This window comes from Chenopodium quinoa, unplaced genomic scaffold (assembly GCF_001683475.1).
Source record: "Chenopodium quinoa cultivar QQ74 unplaced genomic scaffold, ASM168347v1, whole genome shotgun sequence".
Classification (NCBI taxonomy): domain Eukaryota; kingdom Viridiplantae; phylum Streptophyta; class Magnoliopsida; order Caryophyllales; family Amaranthaceae; genus Chenopodium; species Chenopodium quinoa.
In genome coordinates this window covers 2,320,462-2,345,632 of record NW_018744537.1, presented here as the reverse complement: position 1 = coordinate 2,345,632, position 25,171 = coordinate 2,320,462, and the positions used below count along the sequence as shown (strand labels likewise).

At 32.3% G+C, this 25,171-nt stretch overlaps 1 protein-coding gene across 2 annotated transcripts; it reads right to left on the bottom strand.

Moving 5' to 3' along the window:
- Positions 1-554: 554 nt before the first annotated feature.
- Positions 555-9,633, bottom strand: LOC110698626 (protein NUCLEAR FUSION DEFECTIVE 4-like). Of its 2 annotated transcripts, none has more exons than XM_021876094.1 (2): positions 9,134-9,633; positions 555-2,868 (listed from the first exon to the last, which is right to left on the bottom strand). In XM_021876094.1, the coding sequence occupies exons 1-2, from the start codon at positions 9,501-9,503 to the stop codon at positions 1,451-1,453; spliced, it is 1,788 nt and encodes a 595-aa protein (XP_021731786.1). In that variant the 5' UTR covers positions 9,504-9,633; the 3' UTR covers positions 555-1,450. The 2 variants fall into 2 exon arrangements, with proteins under 2 accessions (XP_021731786.1, XP_021731785.1); XM_021876093.1 differs by lacking the exon at positions 9,134-9,633 and adding an exon at positions 5,242-6,297.
- Between the last annotated feature and the right edge of the window lie 15,538 nt (positions 9,634-25,171).

The window sequence follows — 25,171 nt, the reverse complement described above, 5'->3', positions numbered from 1 at the left end:
CAAATGATAAAAGCCTAAAACTGATATATACATACTCTATCAATAACTATGGTCAATTTCTTCTATCCTGTGCAATATTATTTGGTTTGAATCAATATACTAGTATATAATAGTGCCCAGATACATTCAATTTTTTTTTTTTTTTTTTTTTTTTTTTTTTTTTTGAAAGCTACATTCAAATTATTAAATGTTCTAAGTCTTCAAAGCGGTGGAGTTGATTCATGCGCATATAAAGTTTGACTTCTGACTCACAATTAGTCAATTACTCTAAATTGTACCTTTTGTGATCCTTTGAAGCAGAATGGAAAGACTGAAAGTATGTTTTTTTTTTTTTTTTTTTTTTTTTTTTTTTTTTGCTCTTATTCTTGCATAATTTAACAAAGTGGTATTTTTGATATGTTACATTAAAATGATTACAACAAATAGATGAAATTTTAATAGGATATATTTAGATATAATTATGGTAGATATAATCTTTAGTATTTATCTTTTCCTAATTTCCTAATCTATCTTTGGTTAGGTCTCCCTTGATTGTATTATATAAACCTTGATAATAATCAATGAAAGGCAACTCAATATTCTCCCAAAACTCCAGTTTAACATGGTATCGAGCCAGTTTTTTCTTTAACCAAAAAAAAAAAAAAAAAAAAACAAAATCAATACACAAAAATCACAGAAAACAGAACATTGACAATCGTCATATTCAAACCTCATGGCAGGAGACGAACAACCACCGCCTCCACCTCCTTCAAAAATTGAACCAAACTCACCATATTATCTCGGTTCACAGGATCGACCCGGGGATTTTATCACTCCGACTCGCCTTACAACAGACAATTATGATTCTTGGTCTGCTGATATTCAAACTGCTCTAGAGGCCCGAAGAAAATTCGAGTTTCTTGACGGTACAATCATCTCACCGTCTCCACCCTGTACCAAGTCAGATTGGACGGCTATTAATGCTATGCTCATATCATGGATTACAAACACCATAGATCCAAATTTGCCAATTCGGTGGAACATGTCTCTTATGCAACACGTACTACTACTAATCCTTGATATTCCGTAATATATATTCATAGGCGCTATCACAAACCAATTAGCATTGTACCCAACATTAGATTGTAAAAGAGAAGAAGCAAAAATAGAGCACACAATCGCTTCAAAATGAAGATTAACGTGTCACACAGTGTTACCTTAATACATCATTTTTTTCTTTACATAGTAACAAATCGTGTATTAATTTCATCTATATTTTCACTCACTGTCGTTACAATAGTCATTTCTTAAAAACTCACTATATGTGTATGTAATTCAACACATTTCTTTCATTCTTCTTCTTGGTCAGACCAGTCTACCATGCATTTCCTGCATTAAAAATGTACTTAATATATGACCATTACACTACATTATCCATATCATTTCTTATAATCCCCCAACCTAAACACATTTAACTTCCTACCTTCGCCGTCTCCACCTTTTTCGCTCCGTTTGTTGCCACCACAACACCGCCATTTACCAACTCATCCTCCTCTACTACGGCCGCCTCCCTAAACTTTTTATAAATATCACTCCTATAAAACTTTCTTGTTCTAACCACCAAAATCAATGAAACAAACATACCAAAAACAGTTGCTGCGGTGATTATAAGAAATGCTAAACGGAAACATTCTTGCCCAACACAATTTAGCTCTTCCCCTTTTAACCTGGGGCGGCCCAAAGAATTCATTTGCTTTCTGGCTTCCTTATCATATAAATGGCCCGTTATCCTCACATTGAGAATGTAGCCTCCTATTGGGCTTGCAACTGACCCAAAGTTGTACAAAGTTGAATAATATTTGAGCCCAAATAACTCCGATATTATACCGAAGAGTAAAGGCCATTGGGCCCCAAAGGTAAACCCAATAATCACAGACGCAACGTAAAGCCCATTACGGACGTTGAATGCAATTAGAAGGTGGCCAACACAAGAGAGTAGGAGCATGCAAGTGAGAAAAAGTGGCCTCGGAATCTTGTACTTCTTTAACAAGTGCTCTGAATAGAAGCCTGACACGACACGACCCAAATAGTTCCATATGCTCACCAGGGACACAAAGGTGCTAATGCTTTTAGCAGGATAACCAAGAGATGTCCCGATTTGACCTAAATTGTCAATCGCGGTCAATGTACCACCAACTCCACATATGGTAGCAAGAAATAGAATGAGCATGTCTATACTAAAGAGCGCTTGTAGTATAGTGTAATCTTCTCCACGGTCTGGAGGACGGAACACATTCTGAAAACAGGAATCCGCCTCTCTTGATGTTGCAACTGCCTCATCGGACCTATTAGGAACTTCTTTAACCTTGTCTTCCTTATCCTCACCACTGTTTACGACAACATCTACCTTGGGAGCATTTTGTAACAATTCTTGCTTCTTCTTCCATTGCCTAAACTCCTCTTTGACCACAGTGTAAATAGGTAAAAGGAGCAATATGACAACCGCCACACCACTTGCTGCAAACTCGCTTCTTTTGAAGTTTAACTGCTTTTGAAGTATGATCATGATCATGAGAAAACCGGCCAGCCCAAGGGAGATGTAGAGAATCTCATAGAACAATTTCACCTCATTTTTTTGTCTAACAACTTTCATAAACCGGATGGTGCGTAGGAATACTAGTGAAATCGCGGCTGGTAGCCAACCGATGAGGAGAATTAGGGCTCTGGAGTTTCGACCACCGTACAATGCATTGTAGAGTTGCGTTATGATGGCACCACTTAGACCAACAAAACCCTTTAGCAAGCCTAAGACCACTCCTCGGCTTTCTGGGAAGTTCTTTACGCAAGTAACAAGTGCACCGGTGTTTGCAAATGATTGAGAGTTTCCACCTACATATCACAACACAAAATGTACGACTTATTAATTATTCATCTTTCATTTTCAATCTTGAAAACGCGTATATATATATATACTTTTACACTAGTTATTTATACCTTGTTTGACCAATATTGGGATTATACATAAGGAAAAATATAGTTAGGTCAAATCTTGTTAAACTTGTCTTGTTATACATTTTCTACTCGGTTACTGTAAATACGTAATCTAATGAAACATTGAAGAATGTTATATTGAGGGTAAAATAAAGTAGAATAAAGTAAAAGATAGAGATGATATAAAAATGTGTGTTATTTGTGAGAAAAAAAGTTAATACAATAAGAGAATAAAGCGTGAAAAGACGTAATTATAGTGAGCTTAAATGAGTAACATGATAAAAGAAGTACATTAAAGATAGAATAAAATAATGTAAATAGAATAAAAATGAACGAATGTAAATGAAAATTGAGTAATAGTAATAGAACATAAGCTAGCAAAGGATTAAACAAAGCCTTTATAAATTGGCAATATATATCATAAAAATAAAAAAATAATAAAAAAAAGAAAAAAAAAATACAAACATTAATTAAAGTTGGTAATATTTATCATAAAAATACTTCGAACAAGAAACAAAAAGCATATTGAAGATTCGGAATATTGGATTTATTCTAATCATTACAATTACTTGTATAACTTTATAAGAATATCTCCAGCTACATTTACGCAAAATGACAAAAAATTGCCGCAACTTCTAGTCTTGTACTTGTTATACTATAAAGAGTTTCTCTGTACTGTAGCATATGTAGGCTGTAACTAGCTAGCTCGCCAGTACACGTGAATTAGATCAAGTAGCTACTTCTCTAATTACAAAGTCAAACAAACCAGACTAATTATTAATTGAAGATTGATACGTAATTTATTGGTTATTAATGTTGTTCAAGGTAGATAGTTGGTGGCTAGACTACATGATATGCTCCCTGGGCAATTGGCTCATTATGTCAAAGATATTGCTATTGAAAGATACAAATAATTATTCTTGTAAGGTTTAAGATAAGTGTAATTAATACTCCGTACGTATAGGTTGTAACTGTTTGAGAGTTATAGATTAGACTTGTTAGATGTTTCTTTATATATATATATATATATATATATATATATATATATATATAGAGTGTCTAGGCTATTGTCACGAAAGAGGTTAATTAATATAGGGCACGCTCAATGTTCATTTATTTTATTCTTGACATAGATAAATCTAAACTAGTTTAGATCTTGGTGAAGATTCATAATTATGTTTGAATCTAACGCGATAAAAAATTAGAATTCTATTAAAATAATTTTAAAAACTTTTATGCATCATCTTGTCTTAACTAAGAGATGTAGATGTGACGACAAACCTTATTAAATTGTAATAACTGCATGTCCAATATATTATTGACGGGCCTATAGTCCTTATTACCGTCCGTCAAGGAAGAGTATGTATGACATTTGCCATTAAATATAGTGTGGAGTTGTAGACTACTTACTACTTTACTAAGAATTTTCAAAAGATATACATGATGTAAGTGCAAGGATATAAAAATATATATGAGTAATAATTAGACAGGGTATATGCTAAGAAAAATATACAGAGTTACACATAATATTGGTATATACTCCCTCCGTATTTTAATAAGTGTTACACTTATCAAATCTGACCGTATTTTAATAAGTGTTACACTTTCTTTTTTTGACAAAAAGTTACATTTTAATATTTTATCTTTTTCTCTCATGATTCCCACACAAACCCACTACTATTACTTTTTTTTTTTTTTTTTTTTTTTTTATTTATTTCTTTCGTCTCACATGCATTACTTTCAATTAACTATTAACCCCACTATCTTTCTTTTACAAATTTTTAATACTCCAACTACGCTACTTATCTTTTACGTAGTATTTTATTTAAATCAATTAAATTACCTAAAACTATATATCGGTCAAAGTGTAACACTTATTAAAACACAGAGGGAGTATACTAGATCAGATGAAATTGTTGAATGGCCAATAATAGTCACACCTTGCCTAATATAATTAAGTCACCGACTCAACTAATGTAACTTACCCACCAACAATAGTATAATTTAATTTGTATGTCACTCCAATTTTTCAAAACACGATGGTCGCATTGAAAGCAAATGGATTTGATCAGCTCCACATAAATTCTTGAGATGCAATATAAGCTAGAATAAGAAAACTAACTATGCACACACATACTATTAAATGATAAACCTAAACTTTTGAGAGCAAACATTATGATTTTCTAACTATAAACTGAAAAATAAAGGTTTAAGATTAAGAGGCGGTTTGAATATATGAGGCATAAACAAGAGAAAGTATACATCACATACCTATGCAAATATACAAGCACATTTGCCAAACAGAAGGCTTGGCTATACGACCAGAAACCGCGAGCCAAATCATGAAGTAGCCAAAGAAGTTAAGGACAGAACCCACGGCTAAGACCACCCAAGGCGGCGCAATCTCCATTAGTAGACCCGCAGGTATCCCTACCGTAGACCCTAAATCCTTAAAAAAGCTAAGGAGGTTAAGGGTAGTTTGATCATACCCTAGGGACGATTTTATGTCCTTAGAGTACAACCCAAACATGTAGGTGGCTCCTGCCGCAGACATCACTAGGATGGTGGAGAACACCATGAACCACCGTCCCATTATGACCCGTACTACGAAACTAAGTCCACCACCACCACCTCCGCCACCATCAACCACCATCGCCGCTAATAACTATTTAGTTTTTTTAGGGAGGGAGAGTTGAAGTTGAGCTTTTTTTTTTTTTTTGACAGGGAAGTTGAGCTTACTATAGTGTAAGAGTGAAAATGTATGTAGAAATAATATTACACATATAGTAGTATAGTATCATCAATTAATGTGCAAGTAGATAAGATTATGACCATATATAGGAACGTTGTTTTAAAGTGTGAATGGTCAAATTTTCTCTATGTAAAATGTTTATTATTGGGATATTTTTCTAGATTGAGACCTTATAGTTGACTTAGCCCAAGTTATAGGAGAGCAAGTTTGACTTCAAACAGATTTTGCAGGATTTGAGGTTGAATTATTTAGGTCATGTAATCAATTTTCTCATCAAGTTGTATAAATTGTTAGCTGTCTTACTTTAATAATATATATGATCATGCGCTTATAACTAGGCTTGTTAGTTTACTTTGTTATATCAAAGATTCTTGATGTATTATTCAACTGGTTGGTTTTTTAATACAAAAGTGGTTAAAAAAAACTGTGATTATTGAAAGGAGATTATACTAATGAAGATCCGACTTTGTATGGATTAATAGTTTAGTATTCATTTGTATAATGATAATAATAATTAACTTTATAAACTTAACTTGCATAGAGAAGCTTATTCTGTATCAACTTACCTATAATAATATATCCTCCTTATTATCAGCTAAATCTTACTGTATTAAATTGAAGATGACTATGCAAAGATAAAATTAAGGAGAATAGAGCAGAGGTTTTAATTACGTGTTCAATTTTCTACTCTTAAGAATACGAGTTCAATTTCATTTCTCTCAGAATATAGTCAACTTCCAACTAGAATACGAAGGGATTAATCATAGGATCTAAACTACTTTAGTGGAAACTACTCGATTTTACATTAATATTTGTATGATGCTTCCTAGCAGTAGTAATTTAAGATTTTTTTGACAATTAGCACCTACCATTGTTGCTGTTTTAGTAATTATCACCTACAATTTTTTTTTTTATTGAAATATACCACCTACATTTTATGAAAATGATAAAACTTCCCACGATTTTGAAAGATGACATCATGGTGGGGCCCACAAACGGTCTTCCCCTCATTTTCCTTTCTTCCTCTTTCGATACTCTGTCTTTCTACTTCATCTCCTTTTTAATTTTGCACAAATACTAAAATCAAGTTGCTAAAATAAAAATTTAGGGTTTCACAATTCATTGTTCTTGTTTCAAATCTTCAAAAATTAAAGTTTCTAGCAATTCAAATTCAAGCTATGCCTCAATTTAGATAAAAGTGGAAGAAGAGGGAAGTGAGAATCAAGTGAAAAAGAAAGAAAACGGAGGAAAATAGCATGGATGACATCATCTTTAAGGGATTGGTCAAAGTGGTGGGAAATTTTAGTGTTTTGGAAAAATGTAGGTGATAAATTTCAATAAAAGAAAAATATAGGTGAAATTTCTAAAACAGCAACAATTATAGGTGATAATTGTAAAAAAATCCAATAATTTATGCATAAAAATAAACAATTCTCCTATGGCAATTTCAAAGGAACGGAACGACGTGAGTAATAGAGAATAAGACATAAAAAACCTTTGACGACTTCATATATCATTTAATATAAAAAAACAAGCAACATTAACTGACAACCGACTAACCAATAATAACTCAATCACAGGGAATATATAACAGAATTAAGGAGCCAGCTACCCCATTGCTAGATGACAAACTTATTATTGCTGTTACTTGCTTGTAAGTAGAGAGGTAGGACTGGTCATTTATAATTAATTTTATGACATATGACGATTAAATTTAATGAATTAGAGGTCTTTCATGAGATCATTGGAGGATTACTTTGTTTAAGTTGTTCAAATCGTTTTGTTAGATTACTTTGTAAAACTGTCATATTAGTACAGATAAATTTACGAAAAAGTAAGAATTAGGCTATATATATATATATAATCGCTAAAGCACACAAAGCTCAACTAAAAAATGTAAATTCATCATAGTGCAATCCGCTGTATGTATAACTATTTGCTTGCTCATTTAAAACGTAAAATTAAAGTTCAGTGCGTGTGTGGTACATACATGGATGCATTATCTCAATTCTCAAAGACCCCTTTCTCTAGAGCTGTCACATTATTTGATGAGTTGTTGCACTAGTTGCTTTACTGTTATATAAGTGGGTCAAACAAAATATGTAGATATGTCATATTGTCATATTTTGACTCATATCCAAAATGATACTAGTACAATTATTTTTGTAAAAAAAAAAGTTTTTTTTTTTAAAGGCAAATTGTCGTCTCCACTAGACTAATTAAATTAAAGGGTAGATCACAAAATCACATTGATGCCGTGGTCTCGACTCTGGAAATTATTCGTATTGCAATCTCGGAAATTTAGGAGGGACAAATTCCTGTTCAGTGTTCCCTCTTGCTCATTCGTTGCCTACTTTCGTCTATAATTTTATCCTTGTTGAAATTTAAACTACGAAATATTTAACCTAATACATCACCTAAATAATTAGACTATAATTCCCCACATATAAGACTATTTGAAAAGACATTTTTTGTACTCCGTAAAATAATTATATAGTCCATCTGTCTTTATCTTATCTGATAAAAACTTTCACATTTTTTTTGTTAAATGGGAGATGCAAATTGAGATGGCTGGAGCGTGGTACCAAATAAGACCGGCTTACTTGATAAAGCTTTTAACCTCAGCTCATATCTTAGAGATGTAGGTTTCAAATCATTGTTACTTTTCTATGCATGGTGATCTATGATATGAGCGTCTCTTTTCTATGTTAACATTTCTAAACTAGTATAATACATGTTGTTGTAAGCTTGTAACTAGTACTCATATCCGTAAATAAAGAAAAGTAATTTACGCAGCATAACAATAATTCTTAGTTCTTCAAACAATAATTTATGATGCAAATAAGCTCTTAATGAATATATTGTAAATGACGATTGGCAGAGAAAATGCTAACACTTATCCAATATTAAAATTGCTCTTTTACCAATAGAGTATAAAACATAATCCTAAGCCTCAACCACCAGCTTAAACTTTTAGTTGAGTTGGTCCACTAACATGGTATTAGAGCCAACGTGACACAAATGTCTTGAGTTTGAATCTCATCCACCCCTCCTTTCAAAGTGGAATATTAAGCACAGGGTATGAGGTGGGTCCATCCTACATCCAGCTTCTAGCTTAACGGGCTCTCGTGTAAGGGGGTGTGATAGAGTATAAAACATATTCTTGTGCCCCAACCATCAGCTTAAGCTTTTGGTTTATATGGTTCTCTAACAATAACTACTCAATTTGGCAATATTAAGCAAATGGCATAACATATGAGATTAGCTATCTGCTAAGAATTATTGTATTTCTTTCACTAAGCTAATTGGATAGATAGTGTCAAATATCAATATCATAAGATCGATACTAAGATATATTTGAAGATTAAATGCATGTAATATAACATAGAGTTACTAATTAAAAGCACGTACCTATAAAAATATAGAGACACATTTGCCAAACGGCAGGCCTGGCTATATGGCCTGAAACGGCGAGCCAAATCATAAAGTAACCGAAGAAGTTGAGGATCGCACCCACGGTTAGAACCACCCAAGGTGGTGCGATTTCCATCAGTAGACCGGCGGGTATTCCTACCGTAGACCCCAAGTCTTTGAAAAAACTAAGGAGGTTTAACGTACTTTGATCATACCCTAGGGACCTTTTTATGTCCGGCGAGTACAATCCAAACATGTAGGTTGCCCCTGCCATGGACATCACTAGGATGGTGGAAAACACCATGAACCACCGCCCCGTGATGACTCGTACCATAAAGTGGAGTCTACCATCGCCTCCGACGGTCATGTCTAGCTATTGAGAATTTGAGACTAATCAAGATATATGTTATTTAAGTTGTAGTATATATGTAGGACTACAAGCTGAGAAAATGAGTAAATGAGGTGACCTTAACTTACTAATAAGGATAATGTGAAGTGAAAATGTGTATATATAGGAAAATAACCGAATAAGCTTAGACATATAGTATTAAAATTAAGTTAGTTAGACAAAAGAAAACTATATGATCGTGATGATGATAATATATACAGTATATTATTGGAAGAATAATGTTCCAAATGTGACTAGTCAGGAAGTCGTATACGAATGATAGTGCATGATATATATATATGGAAAAAGACTTTATGGTTGACTTCATGGATAGTTCACACGATTTGATGATGAAATACTTGTGTCATTTAGTTACGTTTTAGAACAAAAGTAATGAGAAGTGGTAGCTATCTTGCTTACAATTAATCTTGATCTTGGCATTAGACTTGATATTTAGGTGAAGACTATAATTGAACACGTATAATACCACACAATGAAGAAGTGAAATGGGTCTATAAAGGAAACTAAATAAGGATGGAGGAGATTTCGATGCGCTTACAAGCCTAATTAAATAATATCCCACTTTGAAACTAATTTGCGATGCTGTAAAATAATTCTATTAGTTTATTAAGTGGTATTTTTACTCATCTTTCTTCAATGTAAGACAACTTATATGCAGACAACAGTGAATACAACATATAAATATAGTGAAGCACTTTTACAGTCATAATAAAAGCAACATCATATTAAGTTAGTTAGTTGGAGAATAAGAGAATGATTGTAAAATTTTACTCCTTCGATCAAAAAATAAATTGCTTTCATCCTTTTTTATTTTGCGCGTATGAACAATTAAAAGTTCGAAGTTGAATCTATAATGCACCATTATAGGCGCATGTAATGTAAATTGCTTTGATGCATGTAATGTAAATATGTAATCTAACAAAACTCTAATGTTAGTATCTATAAAACTAATTTCTTGCTATAACTTGCCCTTGGTTGTTCTCACTAGGCACCCTCATCACAATCCGCTACACGTCACTTAATGTGCATGGCTGACACTTTAAGAGACAATTGTGCGTCGAAAATTCTACACTCATATGAGCTCATTGCAACGACTTCGTTACAAATATTTGAAAGGTCTTACGTGTAAACGCGGGATTCGAGGTTTATAGAAAATTATGTTTATGGACATATAATTACAGTGTAATTCAATTTTAAACTCTTAAATTGACTAATAGAACAAGGGTGATTCAACTCTATGTCATAAGAAATCCTAGTAACACTGCCAAAAAAAAAAATAAAAAAAAAAAAGAAATCCTAGTAAAAAATATACAGCATAAAATTCGAACTTGACAGTTCAATTATAAGTTATGTGGAGATGACATTGAAATGGAAGTACTAATTAAAATTTGTCCGTACTTTTGGTATATTTGCTAATAATATATGATTTCAAATATTAATGATTTTTTTGAGACAATAATATATTTAATTATTAATAAGCAATAAATTATGAAAATCTTAATTTTTGTAATCATACATTGAAACGAATTTAACAAGATCACATATGGTTTTTATTTTTTCTTCAACTAAATATTCAAAAAAAAGAGTCAAAATAATTTATGCATAAACTGTCAAACAAATGTATCAATTAATCAAAAATGAAAGTACTATAAAATGTGATACGATGCATACCATATAATATAAAATAATACAACTTATACATACTAAAAACTATATTTGAATTAATTTCTCCATTATGTGCCGTTTCAAAGTGTCTATTATTAGGATAATCATATTTCAAGGCCTTGTAACTCCTTTCTTCTTGGGGAGTCTTATTCATAATTTATTTATGGATAGTTGAGCAATAATGCAGTATTAATTAATAATTACAATATTTAAATATTTTTAAGTAACCAATCTTTTGACAATGTCCTTGATAATGTTTAACAAGGTCATTAATTATTCTTATTCTTTGCATAATCTATGGAGTTGCACATGGTGGTAGATGGTAACCAATAGATACACTATATATAAATCATGGGGTATAGATAAAAATTGATTCCTAAGATAGTTAATGCACTAAACATGCATGCCTGGATAGAATTAATCATGTCGACTAAACATGTCAATATTATGGGATCTTACTACTAATATGTGCTCTAAACATGTCGACTTCAATAGCATTAATCATGCTGATGAGTCCAATTTAATTTATTCGAAACGTATCATTAACATGTATTTTTCAAAATATTTGGAGAAATAGAAATCATCTCAATCATTTTGGTGAATTGTTATACTTTTATAAAAGGAGATGTATCTCCAAATTTTTATTGATTAGATATAAATATAATTTTAAAAAATTATCAAAAAAATAATAACTATTAAAATCTTCTCAGTAAAAAAAAAATTAGATGATGACGCTGCATGGTATAGGTATATACGAAGTATAATCAAACGCTAAGATAACCTCTCAGAAAATTAAAACCAAGTGTCAAAAAAAAAACCTCTCAAAAAAGACGTATTTTGTTTTAGGTGTTATGATCCCTTAGTTAACCTTTAAAAAGCTATCATAAGAGTTTATTTAATCAAAGAGTTATCAAACACTAATGCTTTACGTTTAGTAGCTTTTCTACTAAAGTAAACTCTAAAACCCAGTATTTTTATTATTATTATTATTATTATTTTTTATCTTTTTTTATTTTTACATATGCTTAATAGATGATAAATGAAACTATAAATTACGGAGTAAATTTGGTAAACTACCCAAATAAGCCTTAGAATATACTCTTTTATACAATGAGTATAAAATTTGTTGTCAAATAAGGCCTATAAAAATTGGTAGCAAAAATATCTCACCTTATTAAACTTGATTGTGTTCATTAATTTTCTTAATCAAATGCTAAATCTAGCTACTAGTTGATCTAAATCACCATAAAAAAAAAAAAAATTAAAATAAAAATTAATAATAATAGTTGACTGATATGACATTCACGTACAAGTCGACAACATTTGATGAATTGGCGGCCATCTAGATGATTTTCAAGTCTCTAAAAGTCACATCTATATATCCGCATGCCTTTTCCCACCTTATTTCCAGCACAATTACACAAGTAATAAGTATTACGAGTATTATTATTTGACTCTTGTGTATGTTTGTCCATTTTGTCGACTACTAAGAGTTTGATGCCTTTTTAAAGTTGAAAATTGAGTGCTAATTAATTTTGCTTCTAAAGTAGGATTTAATTTCCAATTTCGCTTTTACTATTACTTGTCAAATGAATGTATAGTATAGTAGTCAAGAATATCACTTTGGGTAAAAGTAGTACATCTAGTCGATCGAGTTTATGCACTACATCACGTTCACATTTATTTGAGGATATAATTATGATAAATTGATGATTGAGAATGACAAAAATTTTGGATAAGATTTTGTTTTATCAATTACTAATACGAAAATAGAAGTATGAATGATGTGTCAAGTGTGCTTAGGAATACATTATAGACGAGTACAAACCAGTATGTAATATGTGTGAATCACATAGTTGGTGTTAAACTAATTAAAGATGGTAATGGGCCACATGCTTAATCGTCGCCTTGACAAATTTTTCGTTCTTATCATTTATCACTACATTTGAATTATATTAGACTTTGCTTCCTGAAAACGCAAATCTAGCACAGACGCACAATTCATAAAAAAACTAAGGTTTAGGTATGTTCATCAATTTACATGATCTGATCTGATTTGGTTTTTTTTTGTTTTAAAATTTGATCATATTTTAACTTAATTTATACACTACCCGTAAGATAAATAAAATATATATCAAATGAGACCGTCATTAAATTTGTATTTGTGTGTACTTTTCAATTATGAAACTTTCATAATTTTTTTAGTTATGAATAATAAAAATAATCAACAAAGAATAAATGCAAATAAAAATATAAGATTATTTCTAAAATAAGTTAATATTAACTTAAATCAGATGAATTGAACATAGCCTTAGAGTTGATCCAAGTCCACTTACTATCATATATATACTCATTCTAGATTAAGATATTGTAGGTTCATCACATTGAGCTTTGCTTGGGTAGTGCCACCTCAAGTAAGTTCTACATTAGCATGATCCATTATCGTCTTTATTCGAAGTCATCTTGTTATTACACTAAAGTGTCTTGTGTATGAAAAAAAACATGACGTCAAATAGTTAAATTTACCCTTCAAAGGCATTGACAATACAAATAAACTAAGCAAACGCATATTAAAATATGGTCCTTACCAAGATCTAAAAATAAAATGTTTAACATTTTTTTGACCATTTTTAAATACGTAGGCACGTAGCCCATTATTTATTTATTTTTTTTTATTGAAACTTTACTCTTTTTATGATTTTTGAGCTGTTTACGTTCATTCTTTCACTTCCGATTTTCAAGATTCTATGTTTTGTGTTATAAAAAAAAAATTAAAAATAGATATATAAATAAATAAATAATTAAAATAATTTATTGCTTTTCAACTTTTTTCCTTACGGTGATGACTTAATATGTATATCCTTCATCCCGTAGGCAAAATGTGCATTATTAAAGTTTGAACTAAAATTTTACAAGTGAATTGAAGTATCTTTGCTATTTTCACTCTCATGAATGTATTCAATTGGGTAATTAGAGGAAATATGTTATAACCTAAATAATTGAGGTATGTAGTAATTTTTACTGTATTTTTTAAGAGGCAATCAAAAATAAATTATACATACTAAGTCATGTAATTCACTTACGATTGTTCAAATTTAACGCAAATAAATAGGAACGAAAAGAGTAATTTGACGCATTTTTCCTCAAAATAATATAAAAATACAACACGTTTACATGTAATCAACATTGGCCTACGTGCATGTATATGGCTGATTTCACGCTACACAGCTGACGAAAGCTAGCCCATGTCCATTGTCACATATATACTCAAATAAAGCTGCCTACTCATGCAGCTACTGAAGATGCATTAATTTGGCCCAGTAATTTGGCATTGGTCCATTATGAAGGATTTATGTTTTCGTCAACCGTAATTACTAGTTATATCAAGGATCACTATTATGAAAATAATTAGTTCATTCTTTTGGGTCGTCATTGTCTGTTGCTATATATAACAAATGATATTTGGGCTAGTCAAACAGTTTAAAGCCCAAATAGTCCAAAGCCTAATAGATATGACAAATGATCTTTGAGAGTAATTTGATGCATTTTTGGATTCTTCTAGCGATTACTGTATTTTATTAAGTCTATTCGAATTCTTCTAGCGATTGATGCATTTTTCGATTACGAAATTTGACAGATGGATGTCAAAACCGTCTTCTTGAATGGCTTCTTGACGGAGGATGTGTATATGACACAACCTGAGGGTTTTGAAGATCCAGAAAATCCTGATACCACTTTGTAACACCCCCAAATCTCCCTCTACGGAAATACTAGTATAATACGTGTAATTATACCGTATAGATAGACTTAGGCGTATTACCGCCGCGTGATTATGCAAGGCTACTCAAAATACTTAACTCAATAACAAAACTTGCAGCGGAAACTCAACTTTCTTTTATTAATACTTATAAAAATAGTAACATTGTTATGAGTACTCAAAATAAAGACAAGACCAACATTCCTAAACTAGGTGAAGCAAATCCCGAGACTCCCATATGCTCGTTCATGATTCCACCTGAAAATAGTCAACACTGCTTACCAATACGGTAAACAGGGCAAACCAAAACAAATAAGAAATACAGATTAGCAAAATATGCTAATGTACGATAAGTGCAGATAAGTAAATTCAATTTATTTGCAAACATGCTTTTAAAACCAATTCCAATAATTAATCCAATGAATTCCAAAACTCATGTTTCAAAACCAATTCTCAATAATTCAATAATTTGATGAAACGATTTATAAAACTTCCAATAATTCAATATTTCAATAGTTAATTCAATAAAACCAATTCCTCTTTTTAAAACCAATTCCTCACCCAAGTGTGCACACCCCCCAAGCTAGTCTCCTTATATTGCAAGGCTATTCTTGAGGAAAGAGTCGGTCATACAAAGTCCAAAGTCTTATCAACCAAATCCGCAAAGTGGGATTACTAACAACATGCTTGTAAAGCTTTAATAAATAATTCAATAAAATTCCTCTTTGAATAAAATTAACCTTTATAATAGTTTAATTCAAAACTCCTTTTTATTTAATTCAACATGCTTTCAAAATCAACCTTTTAATATATACTTGAGAAAATCAATAACTCTTCCTTTGAAAAACCTTTTTTAAAAACTCTTTAAAACAATCCAACATACATTTTTTTTTAAAAAAAAAAAAAACCAAACTCCTTTAAACATAATAAATAATTTCAAACCATTCAAAACATGATATTAAAATCAATCCTTTGAAAGTACTTTATTAAAACAAATATTAAAATCAATACCTCCAAACATACTTTGTTTCATAAATCATAATTCAAATTAATTTAATTCAATCACCAATAAAATCATATAAAACATGCTATTCAAACCAATCACTTTCGAAGGCATCTAGCCACCTAAACGTACCTTGATTCCGAATATCAATCAACATTTCGCACTTTCAAAGTTCAATCATGAATACACCTTGCAATTAACATAACCATAAGGTTATCACAACATCTTTAGACATAAACCCAAAGCTAATGTGCATGGACTATAAAACACTTTAAAAATAATACTTTAATAAAATTATAACTTTGAAATAGGTATTTATATTTTAGAAAACTAACCATGAAGATAATAAAGGAATAGGATTAAAGAGAATTAAATTTGTGTTGGAAAGAATAGGCAGAACTTGCAGAGGTCATAACTCCTTCGATATAACTCCGAATTGGGTGATTCTTGAGCCTAACCTCAAGTATTTTTTGAGAGGAACAATTTTTTGTGAAATAGAAAAACCCCAAAACTGACCTGAAGTCTCCAAAAATTGGCTCCAAAGATATACGGGCAGATTTTCTTTTAGAAAAGAGGAGAAGAAAAGTAGGGAATTATTGAGGGAAAAGAAGAGTAAAAGAGAAGAAGAGAATTGAGTTTTTGGTGTGAAGAATATGAGAGGTATGAGGAGGTATTTATAGGCTAGCTCGTGCAAGAATTATGGTAGGAGAATGTAGGAATAATTATGGCAAAAAGAATTAAGGAATTACTTGGAGAAGTGAATGAAAGAAATATGAAAAGTTTTGATATTAAGGTGATTAAGAATAATAGAATTAAGGAAAGTGTGTTGTCATGAAAAATAATATGGCAAAAGAGATTACTTGGGGAATAATCAAGGAAGATATAAGGTAGGAAAATAAGATGATCAAATATTTAGGAGATGGAGAAATAAAATTAAGGAAAATAAGAGATTTTAAGGAGATAATTAAAATTAAAATTTTCCAAATAAATCACCCAAAATTTGACCATTAATGCCGAAAATATTGAACTTCCATAGCTCAAATTTTCGGATCCTATTAGCATATTTTAGGGAGTATTTTGCCAGATTTAAGGAATTAAAAAAAATCATGTAAATAATATTTCTTGTATAAAATAATTAATTAAAAAGATACCAATTATTCACTTAATAAATTAACCTAGAAAATTATATTTTTCACACTACGAAAATCCGAAAATCTTAGTCTATAATTAGGAATTTTTGAACCTTATTAATTAAATAATAAAATATAGTTTTTTCTTTAATTAAAACATCCGAAATATATAAATAATCCGATTTTTTAAAATAAAATAAATGGATAATAAATCTTATCCAAAATCTAAAAATAATAATTAGGTTTCAAAATACTTTTGGCGCCAAAATTCAAATATTATTTTGGCTCCAAAATTCAAATAGTAATTTAAATTACTAAAATACCCTTTTTAGAAAATAATAATTAAATAATTAATTTAGAAAATACGTATAAAAATACGGGGTATTACACAGACTTTACGACAGAATATGAGTATTTGGCTGCGGTTGAAGCATCTAAGGAAGTAGTTTGGATCAAGAAGTTCCTTACTGAGCTGGACATCGTACCAAGTGCTCAAGAAGGAATTGAATTGTATTGTGACAACAATGGCGCTATTGCTCAATCAAAGGATCCAAGGTCACATTTCAAATCCGAACATGTTGAGAGGAAGTATCACCTCATTCGAGAGATCGTTGGCAGACGAGATGTCAAGATGTGCAAAGTTCATACGGATGAGAACATCGCTGATCCGCTTACTACACCCCTTCCGATCCAAAAACCAAGCATGAGACTCATACTAGGGCAACTGGATTAAAGCAAGTGATGTAATTTAAGTTGTATTTGTTTTGAGAAAACTTATTACATATGTAATACATTTACTTGCAGCATTATGTTTAATCAGAAATTTATTATTTCTCTTATTTAATTATGGTTTTTGATATTAAATAAAATGTCCAAAATAATTATGAATTGATGGGCTCATCAAGTTGATGACTTGGTGAATGAAACCCCACCGGTGAACTAAATTCATACATTATTTAAAGTTCCTAGTTCGAAATCATTAAATTAGACATAAATGATTTCAATAAATGGATTAGCATGTAAGATTGATTGGATAGCGCAGTTTCATGGGTTATAGGGGCATAGAGATGTTCGGTCAATTACATGGATATGCATGAATGATGCATGATCGAACTATAGGCCTATTTTGAAGTTCAAGTATAGAGCTTTCGGATATATTAGTGGATCGGATTCCTTTGACATGAGTGGAACATTGATTTCATTCAATTATTGATTTAACTGTGGTACACCCAAACGTCGTCATGCCGTAAAAAGGGGCTATAAAGAGTGTTTCTCGGTTACTTCAAGAGTTGAGTGGGAGCTTTGGTTGCCACGAGATTGGATTGAGTCTACCTATTTAATTTAGGAATGTGTCATGGCCCCTTGAAGAGGGAGAATTCAGAAAATGCATGGCCGTGCTCAAATGGATTACATAGTAATCATTTGTCTTGTAATTCTAACTCAGTTTTCAAGAAAAGATTTGTAGATTGATATGATCATGAGATGAGATGCAATCATATTATCAAATCGACACACATTGCCTTAAGGAATTTGAATATTGCGCACTTGTCTTAGACAAGTGGGAGATTGAAAAATTTATGTCTTCATCAAGTGCAATTACTAGATATATTAAGGATCACTATCATGGAGATAATTAATTCATTTTTTGGGTCGTCATTGTTTGTTGTCAGATATGACAAATGATCTTTGAGCTAGTCAAATAGTCCAAAGCCCAATAGAATGGATCCTATGAGGTCACACATAAGGGTATTGGATTGAACAAATGTGAGGCCCATTAATAGGCCTCATGAGGCTATGACACACCATGTAAGGTGTTGGGCTATATTAGTTAGAATAGAGTTAAGAATTTGGGCTTGACATACTCTTATTTCTAGATATGATCTATAAAATAAAGTCCATACCTAGGGTTGATAAGAGACACAATCATACAGTGAATTGTGAAGCAAGACAACCAAATTCTCAAAAACTCCCTAACACCATTTTCTCTCTCACGCACGCCCCTCCCCCCTCTCTCCCATCCGTACGGCCGGCCACCCCTCTTTGATGGCGCGTGGTGTTGGTGGTGGTTGTTCGTGGTTAGTTCGTTCTCTCCTTTTTGTAGAAGGTTGATTGAAAGGGTTCAATCACAACTAACTAGTATTAGTGGAAGTTCAATCTGTGCTCGTGGACTAAGTAGAGGAATCACACTTGGGGTTCTTGTTCTCCTATTGTTCTTGCTCGATCACACGTGAAATCACGCTTCAAAGGTATAATTATATGTTCTTTATGTGTTATGCATAGATCTTGGTTATTAGATGCTTATGAATATAATTCATGAAATTTCGCTTAAAGTATCTAAAGTCCTACACAGTGAATAGTGTTACTTAATCTTTTCATAAAGCCCAAATTAACAAAGCCCAATAACCTAGCAAAACGGGCTTCCAAATCTCTTGATTCCTAAATCCTAATGTATTTTTTGTTTTTAAAATTACAAGTTACAACTGTAGTTTTGTAAGACAAATTCATCTAAGTGTGGATTTCAGCTTGATTGAGCACAATAAAGAGTTGTCATTTGTAATGTCTTCTTTTAAAAGTTTTTTTATTTTTTTTTGACAAAGAGCAAATTACAACCTAGGCTAAAAGAAAGAAACTAAATATAACACACAAAGTAAAACCCTATTACAAGCTTTGGTTATACAACTTATACGAAGGAGGGCGCTGCTACCACGAGCATTCGATCGAAAACCTATGAGACAAACCCCGTTAAAACTTACCTGTAAATCATGAAGTTGCTGCCACCATAAAATACTTAAGCTGGAGCGAAGAAGGTGAGGAAACTGAAAATAGGAGTAGCATAGGAGCCTAGCAAAGAGAATGATACACCACTTTGATGGAAGCCGATGTGAGTAATACACTACCTCTTCAAAACTCAAGTGCCATGACACGAAAGGTGAAAACCAACCCTCGCCTCTAAGGCCATCCCAAGGTCCTAACAAACATCGAACGTCCTGGGATCCTTGACCATGAGCTACTCTCCTTAGTAACTCAATACTAGACATCTCCTGATTAGGAGAATCTCGGACCTTCAAGGAGGAACTTGCTTCCCTCAACTCATCCAGATGAGGAGCCTCCGTCAAGATTTGATTAACAATGATAATAATAATGGTTGGACTGGCCATCATCACCAAACACGTGGTTGAGGAATTCCCTTTAATCCCCAACCTAACCCACACCACCATGACACTCATAACTAAAGAAAGGAATCCCACATCCAAAAGCAGACAATACAACTTGAGAACTGCCCTGTGAATCCTAAATTGGATCTCCAATAAACTCTTCCATCATTCCTGAAACAAAGTACTGACCACCACAATTCACTGGTGGCACACTCCAATAAAGGAACCAAAATCCTAAGACATACACTAGTAGAAAAAACATCAAATGCTCCGATCAAATAGTCATATATGCTCCGGTTTTGAACCACATCAATAGGGGGTGGAGCAGATTACAGATTAAAAATGCTTTGGTAAAACCGGAGCATAAAGTGACTTAATTCTTCGGTTCAAACTTTGAACTGGAGCATAAAACCTCTTTATGCTCCGGTCCAAGGCTAAAAACCAGAGCATTAAGTTGTTATATGCTCCGGTTTTTTTGTCTAACCAGAGCATAAAGTGTTCCAAAATAAATAAATAAAAACTTATTTTTATTTGCAATTTTTTTTTGAAAAATCAATGCATAAACAGATATATACGTATAAGTACTAATAGTCATTGCAAAATAAATTAATAACAAAAATTATTCTTAATGCTACAAATCTACACCAGGGTTTATACAGGAATAAACAATTTATATTCATTACATTAAAATTCTGCAAAGTAGTGCTGAGAATTAAAATAAGATCACATCCTTGATTCCAGGAGTATTAGCCTTTATATCAGCAATCATTTGCCCAAACTAGTACATATGTAGGTGATGCAACACCAGTGCAAAAGCAATGCAACGACATCGGAAACTGAGATACATCACCAACAACAGCATCAGAAGCAGCAAAGTAAGGCAAGGTTAATCCAGTTAAGAAGATATGTAAACTTGAAATAATAACACTATTTTTTTTGTGATTTAGAAGTTAAATACATGTGTTAGACTCACCTTATTCAATGTCTTATTGCGACTTTGCTGTATATATAATCTATGTTGCACAGAAACGGATACGGGGACAAAAACGGGTACGAGTACGGGGACAGGATACGGCAAAATTAAAATTTCAAAAAAACGGGTACAACATAAATACGGCAAAATTTATTTAGCAAAATATAGATAAATCCATAAAATGTTTCAAAAACAAAAAAAAATTAATCCATACAACACAGAGTAAAAGAAAACAAAACAAAACACAAAGTCACCTACAACCTACAGACCTACTGCCTGCTACAGGGGTAAATTTAAATCTAAAAAAAGAGAAAAAAAATAACAAAATTAATCACATAATTTAATGGGCTGGGCTTGATTTGGGTTGGGGACGTCAAAATCTTGATCAAACGTCTCTAAAACGTCCCCAAAACTACCATCAGTTGTATCCAAAAAGCCACGCTGTACCCAAAACTAAGGGGACACCTTGGGGACGTACCTGAGCCGTACCTGTCCAACCATTGATTCCGAAAATTTCTACAATAAATTTGGTAGGTATTGGTAAACATCAATATCTTAATTTATATTTTGGTAAAAAATTATAAAATTTTGAATATATATACAGATTTGTCAAATGAGAAGATAATAATACGAATAGGACCATTTTGGATTTTGATCAATCATCAACAAAATTTGTAACTTATTTAAAATATGTATTAGTTTCATTAGTGGCATTTTTATAATTTTGCAACTTAAAAAAAAAAAAAAAAATAACATAATTCGTGCATCTTACTTAAATTGCTTCTCACATTGTGAACTTATAATTAATGTCCCAATATATCAAACAAAGTCAGGCATAGAATCTAAACCTGGCAATTAGTAGGTAAGACTGTAAGTGACATATATATAGGATCGAATCTAAAAAGTTAATGTCACATTTTCTAAACTTGATCGTAAATCAATTACCACTTGCAGGTACTTGGCTTTAAATAAGTTCAAGGGTAGCATACCTCCTTGTATTAACAACTTGACATCCCTGAAATCCTTGGATCTCTTATTAAACAATTTCAGTAAGGAGTTACCAGACTTGTCAAATCTGAAATCCCTGCAATCCTTGAATATCTCATATAACAAATTTGAGGGCAAATTTTCCTGCATTCTTTGGCCAACCACTCTAAGCTTCAGTCTTTATATCTGTCAGGAAATAAATTACAAGTCCAAACAGAAGATGCATTATGGACACCCACTTTTCAGTTGCAATTCTTAGACTTAAGTGATTGTAGGTTGAATGAGCCACATGGAACTATTCCCAAATTTTTGTCATATCAATACAATCTGAGTGCCATTTGGCTTTACGGCAATAACTTGGTGGGATCTTTCCCAACTTGGTTGCTCACCAATAACTCTCACCTTCAAGATTTGTTCTTGTTTAACAACTTTCTTACAGGAAATCTTCAGCTTCCTCACCGTACGAAACCATTTGTAGAAGACTTCTTATGGAGCTTTGGAATGTCGTGTGCAACTATATTTCTAGCAACGATTGCAGTCCTGCACATCAACCCTCGTTGGCGTCAAGCTTGTTTTGATTTTGTTGATTGGTATATTCTCTGGCGGTTACCAATGTCATGGCGGTCTTTGTATTAAATGTTTGCATTTCTAGCACTTGGGATTGTATTATAGTAGCAAGCTATTATGTCATCTGGTACAATAAACTTTGATTAGTAATCTAGTAAGCAGTTTCCCCTCTAATTTTATTCTATGATAATTTGATGTAATGTTTGAAGTCTGTAATTTACAAGTAACAATCCCAAAAAAGAACACTGCCATACTAATAGCATAACACAAATAAAACTTAAGGTCTTTTTTTCTTTTTTTTGTATGAGATATCTTAAGGTGTTTCTAGTATGGCTAGCGATCAAAATGGAATATAAAAAAGCCAAACCAGTGTCATATCATTTTCATTGGGCTAAGCACAAACTCATGTCCGATTAGAGTTTGCCCACATAAATCATATCCTTTTGCATTAGAGCACTAGAGTACTAGAGTTTTATAATTATCATTATTCATATGATCTATCTTCATTCACCTCAATGCCTTTAACTAACTACGCAGTAAATAAAGATAGTGCTTGTGGAATTGACAAGGTAGACTTCTTGTCAATTCCACAATCACTATCTTTATTTACTGCGTAGTTAGTTTTTGGTGATTTTACATGACTTAAGACATTGAACCTCTTTGAAGCTAGTTTTAATAATACATCAAGCTTTAGCATGTCCTGTGTTATACGTCAATCCTTAATGACGTCAAGCATTATTTGAGATCATTGATTGGCATCTTCATTGGTGATGCTAAAATCTATAAATTACAAATACTAACATCCAGATTTCATTCTGTAAATGAGAGAAAGAATGTTGCCAACTATACAGATCAATTTTAGTTTGGTTGAGGAATCATGTATGGAATAAGTATGAAGTTAAAAATACGAATAAATTAATTAATTTTCTTATAAAACATTTGAAACTAACTAGTGCATATACTATTGAAGAATGTAAGGATTTATAACCAATGGATGATAAGCGCTGTAAGTGAAGGACAAACAGCAGATCACAGAGAAAGATCGGCCAGATCAAGAGTCCTTTCCACGGCTTTGCACCAGAAATCCACCTTCTTCTTCCTTAAGCCATCATCCAATGTTGGACGGAAGATGCGTGCTGTCTTAGCTTTGTCTTCAGTCGAAAAGATTTGATCTTGTTTCCAAACGCCAACAGCTAATCCGGCTGCATAGGCTGCTCCAAGGGTTGTTGTCTCAATATTTTCTGGTCGTAGCACTGGGCTACCAAGTAAATTAGCCTAGCATAATATAGTGTAACTATTAGTGAAAGAAACAACCATCACACGGGAAATGCTGCTATAAAGAAGCAATGTATATAGGGGTAGAAAATTTTGTACAAGTACTAAGAAGTGAAGAATTCTGAAATTATAAGCAGTAGAATCAAAAGGTTATTCACAGTAGTACTAACAGAAGTGCTTTTTGCCTGCCCTAGCGTAGCAGCATGCTGGTCACCCAAACATCCCGCGATAGGGACACCTGGGATAGGGACATCCCGCCAGCCAGTCTCAATCTTTCCAACTATCTCAGAATTACTAACAATTTTTGGCAAAGTTTCAAGAGGGATTTCAAGGGCCTTTAATGTCTCCTCATCCCAGTTTAGAGTCTTCAGATTCATCAGCATAGTTGGTGATGCATTTGATACATCAGTCACATGCACTCCACTGTTCCTAAAAGAGCATCACCGCTTTCCACATTCTCTAGCAACCATAATAGCTTTGTCGCACTGACAGATGGTTCAAAATGGTTGCCCCCACCTGAAAGATTCTGCTGCAGCCTCCTAAATTTCAGTACACCCAGTTTGTCAGAATAGCACTAACTAGAAGCTAAAAATTAGATAAATATGAAAAAAAAATGATTATGATACTATTTATACCAAAAATAAAGAAATACAGAGTATATTTTTTTACTACTTGATGAAAAATAAGTCATGAACTCATAATTATTAAAATATTATGGTAGTCCTATTTCAATCAACCATTATAACATTTTCACATTTCTTTACATGGGCCATATTGATAACACCGTACCATAACCTATGTGGCCTGGAATTGATGTCGGGCATAGTCATCTTGTCGTCGGAAACAGAGAGTGCACGCTATGTTTCAATAACATGCCCAACGGAGCTTGGTACATAAATAGAGCACTCTGTCTTCAGCTAGAAAAATCCACATCTATACTCTGAAAAAAAATGGAGATATGCTTAAGCTTACAAGCCGTGGTCTAAACTCTTCTACGTACGTAGTAATTAATTTTTTATGGTAGGATGAGACGTAGACATAATAATTTGAACAAGTAGAGGTCTATTTATTTCGAGATTAATAAGACTACTTTGATCATACTATAGATTTTTTT

Bases quoted from the DNA above. Each gene is read 5' to 3' on its own strand.
- LOC110698626 (XM_021876093.1), bottom strand. From the start codon at position 5,623: ATGGTGGTTGATGGTGGCGGAGGTGGTGGTGGTGGACTTAGTTTCGTA. The intron at 2,869-5,241 runs GTATGTGATGTA...TGTGATATGTAG, and splicing joins GTGCTTGTATATTTGCATAG to GTGGAAACTCTCAATCATTT.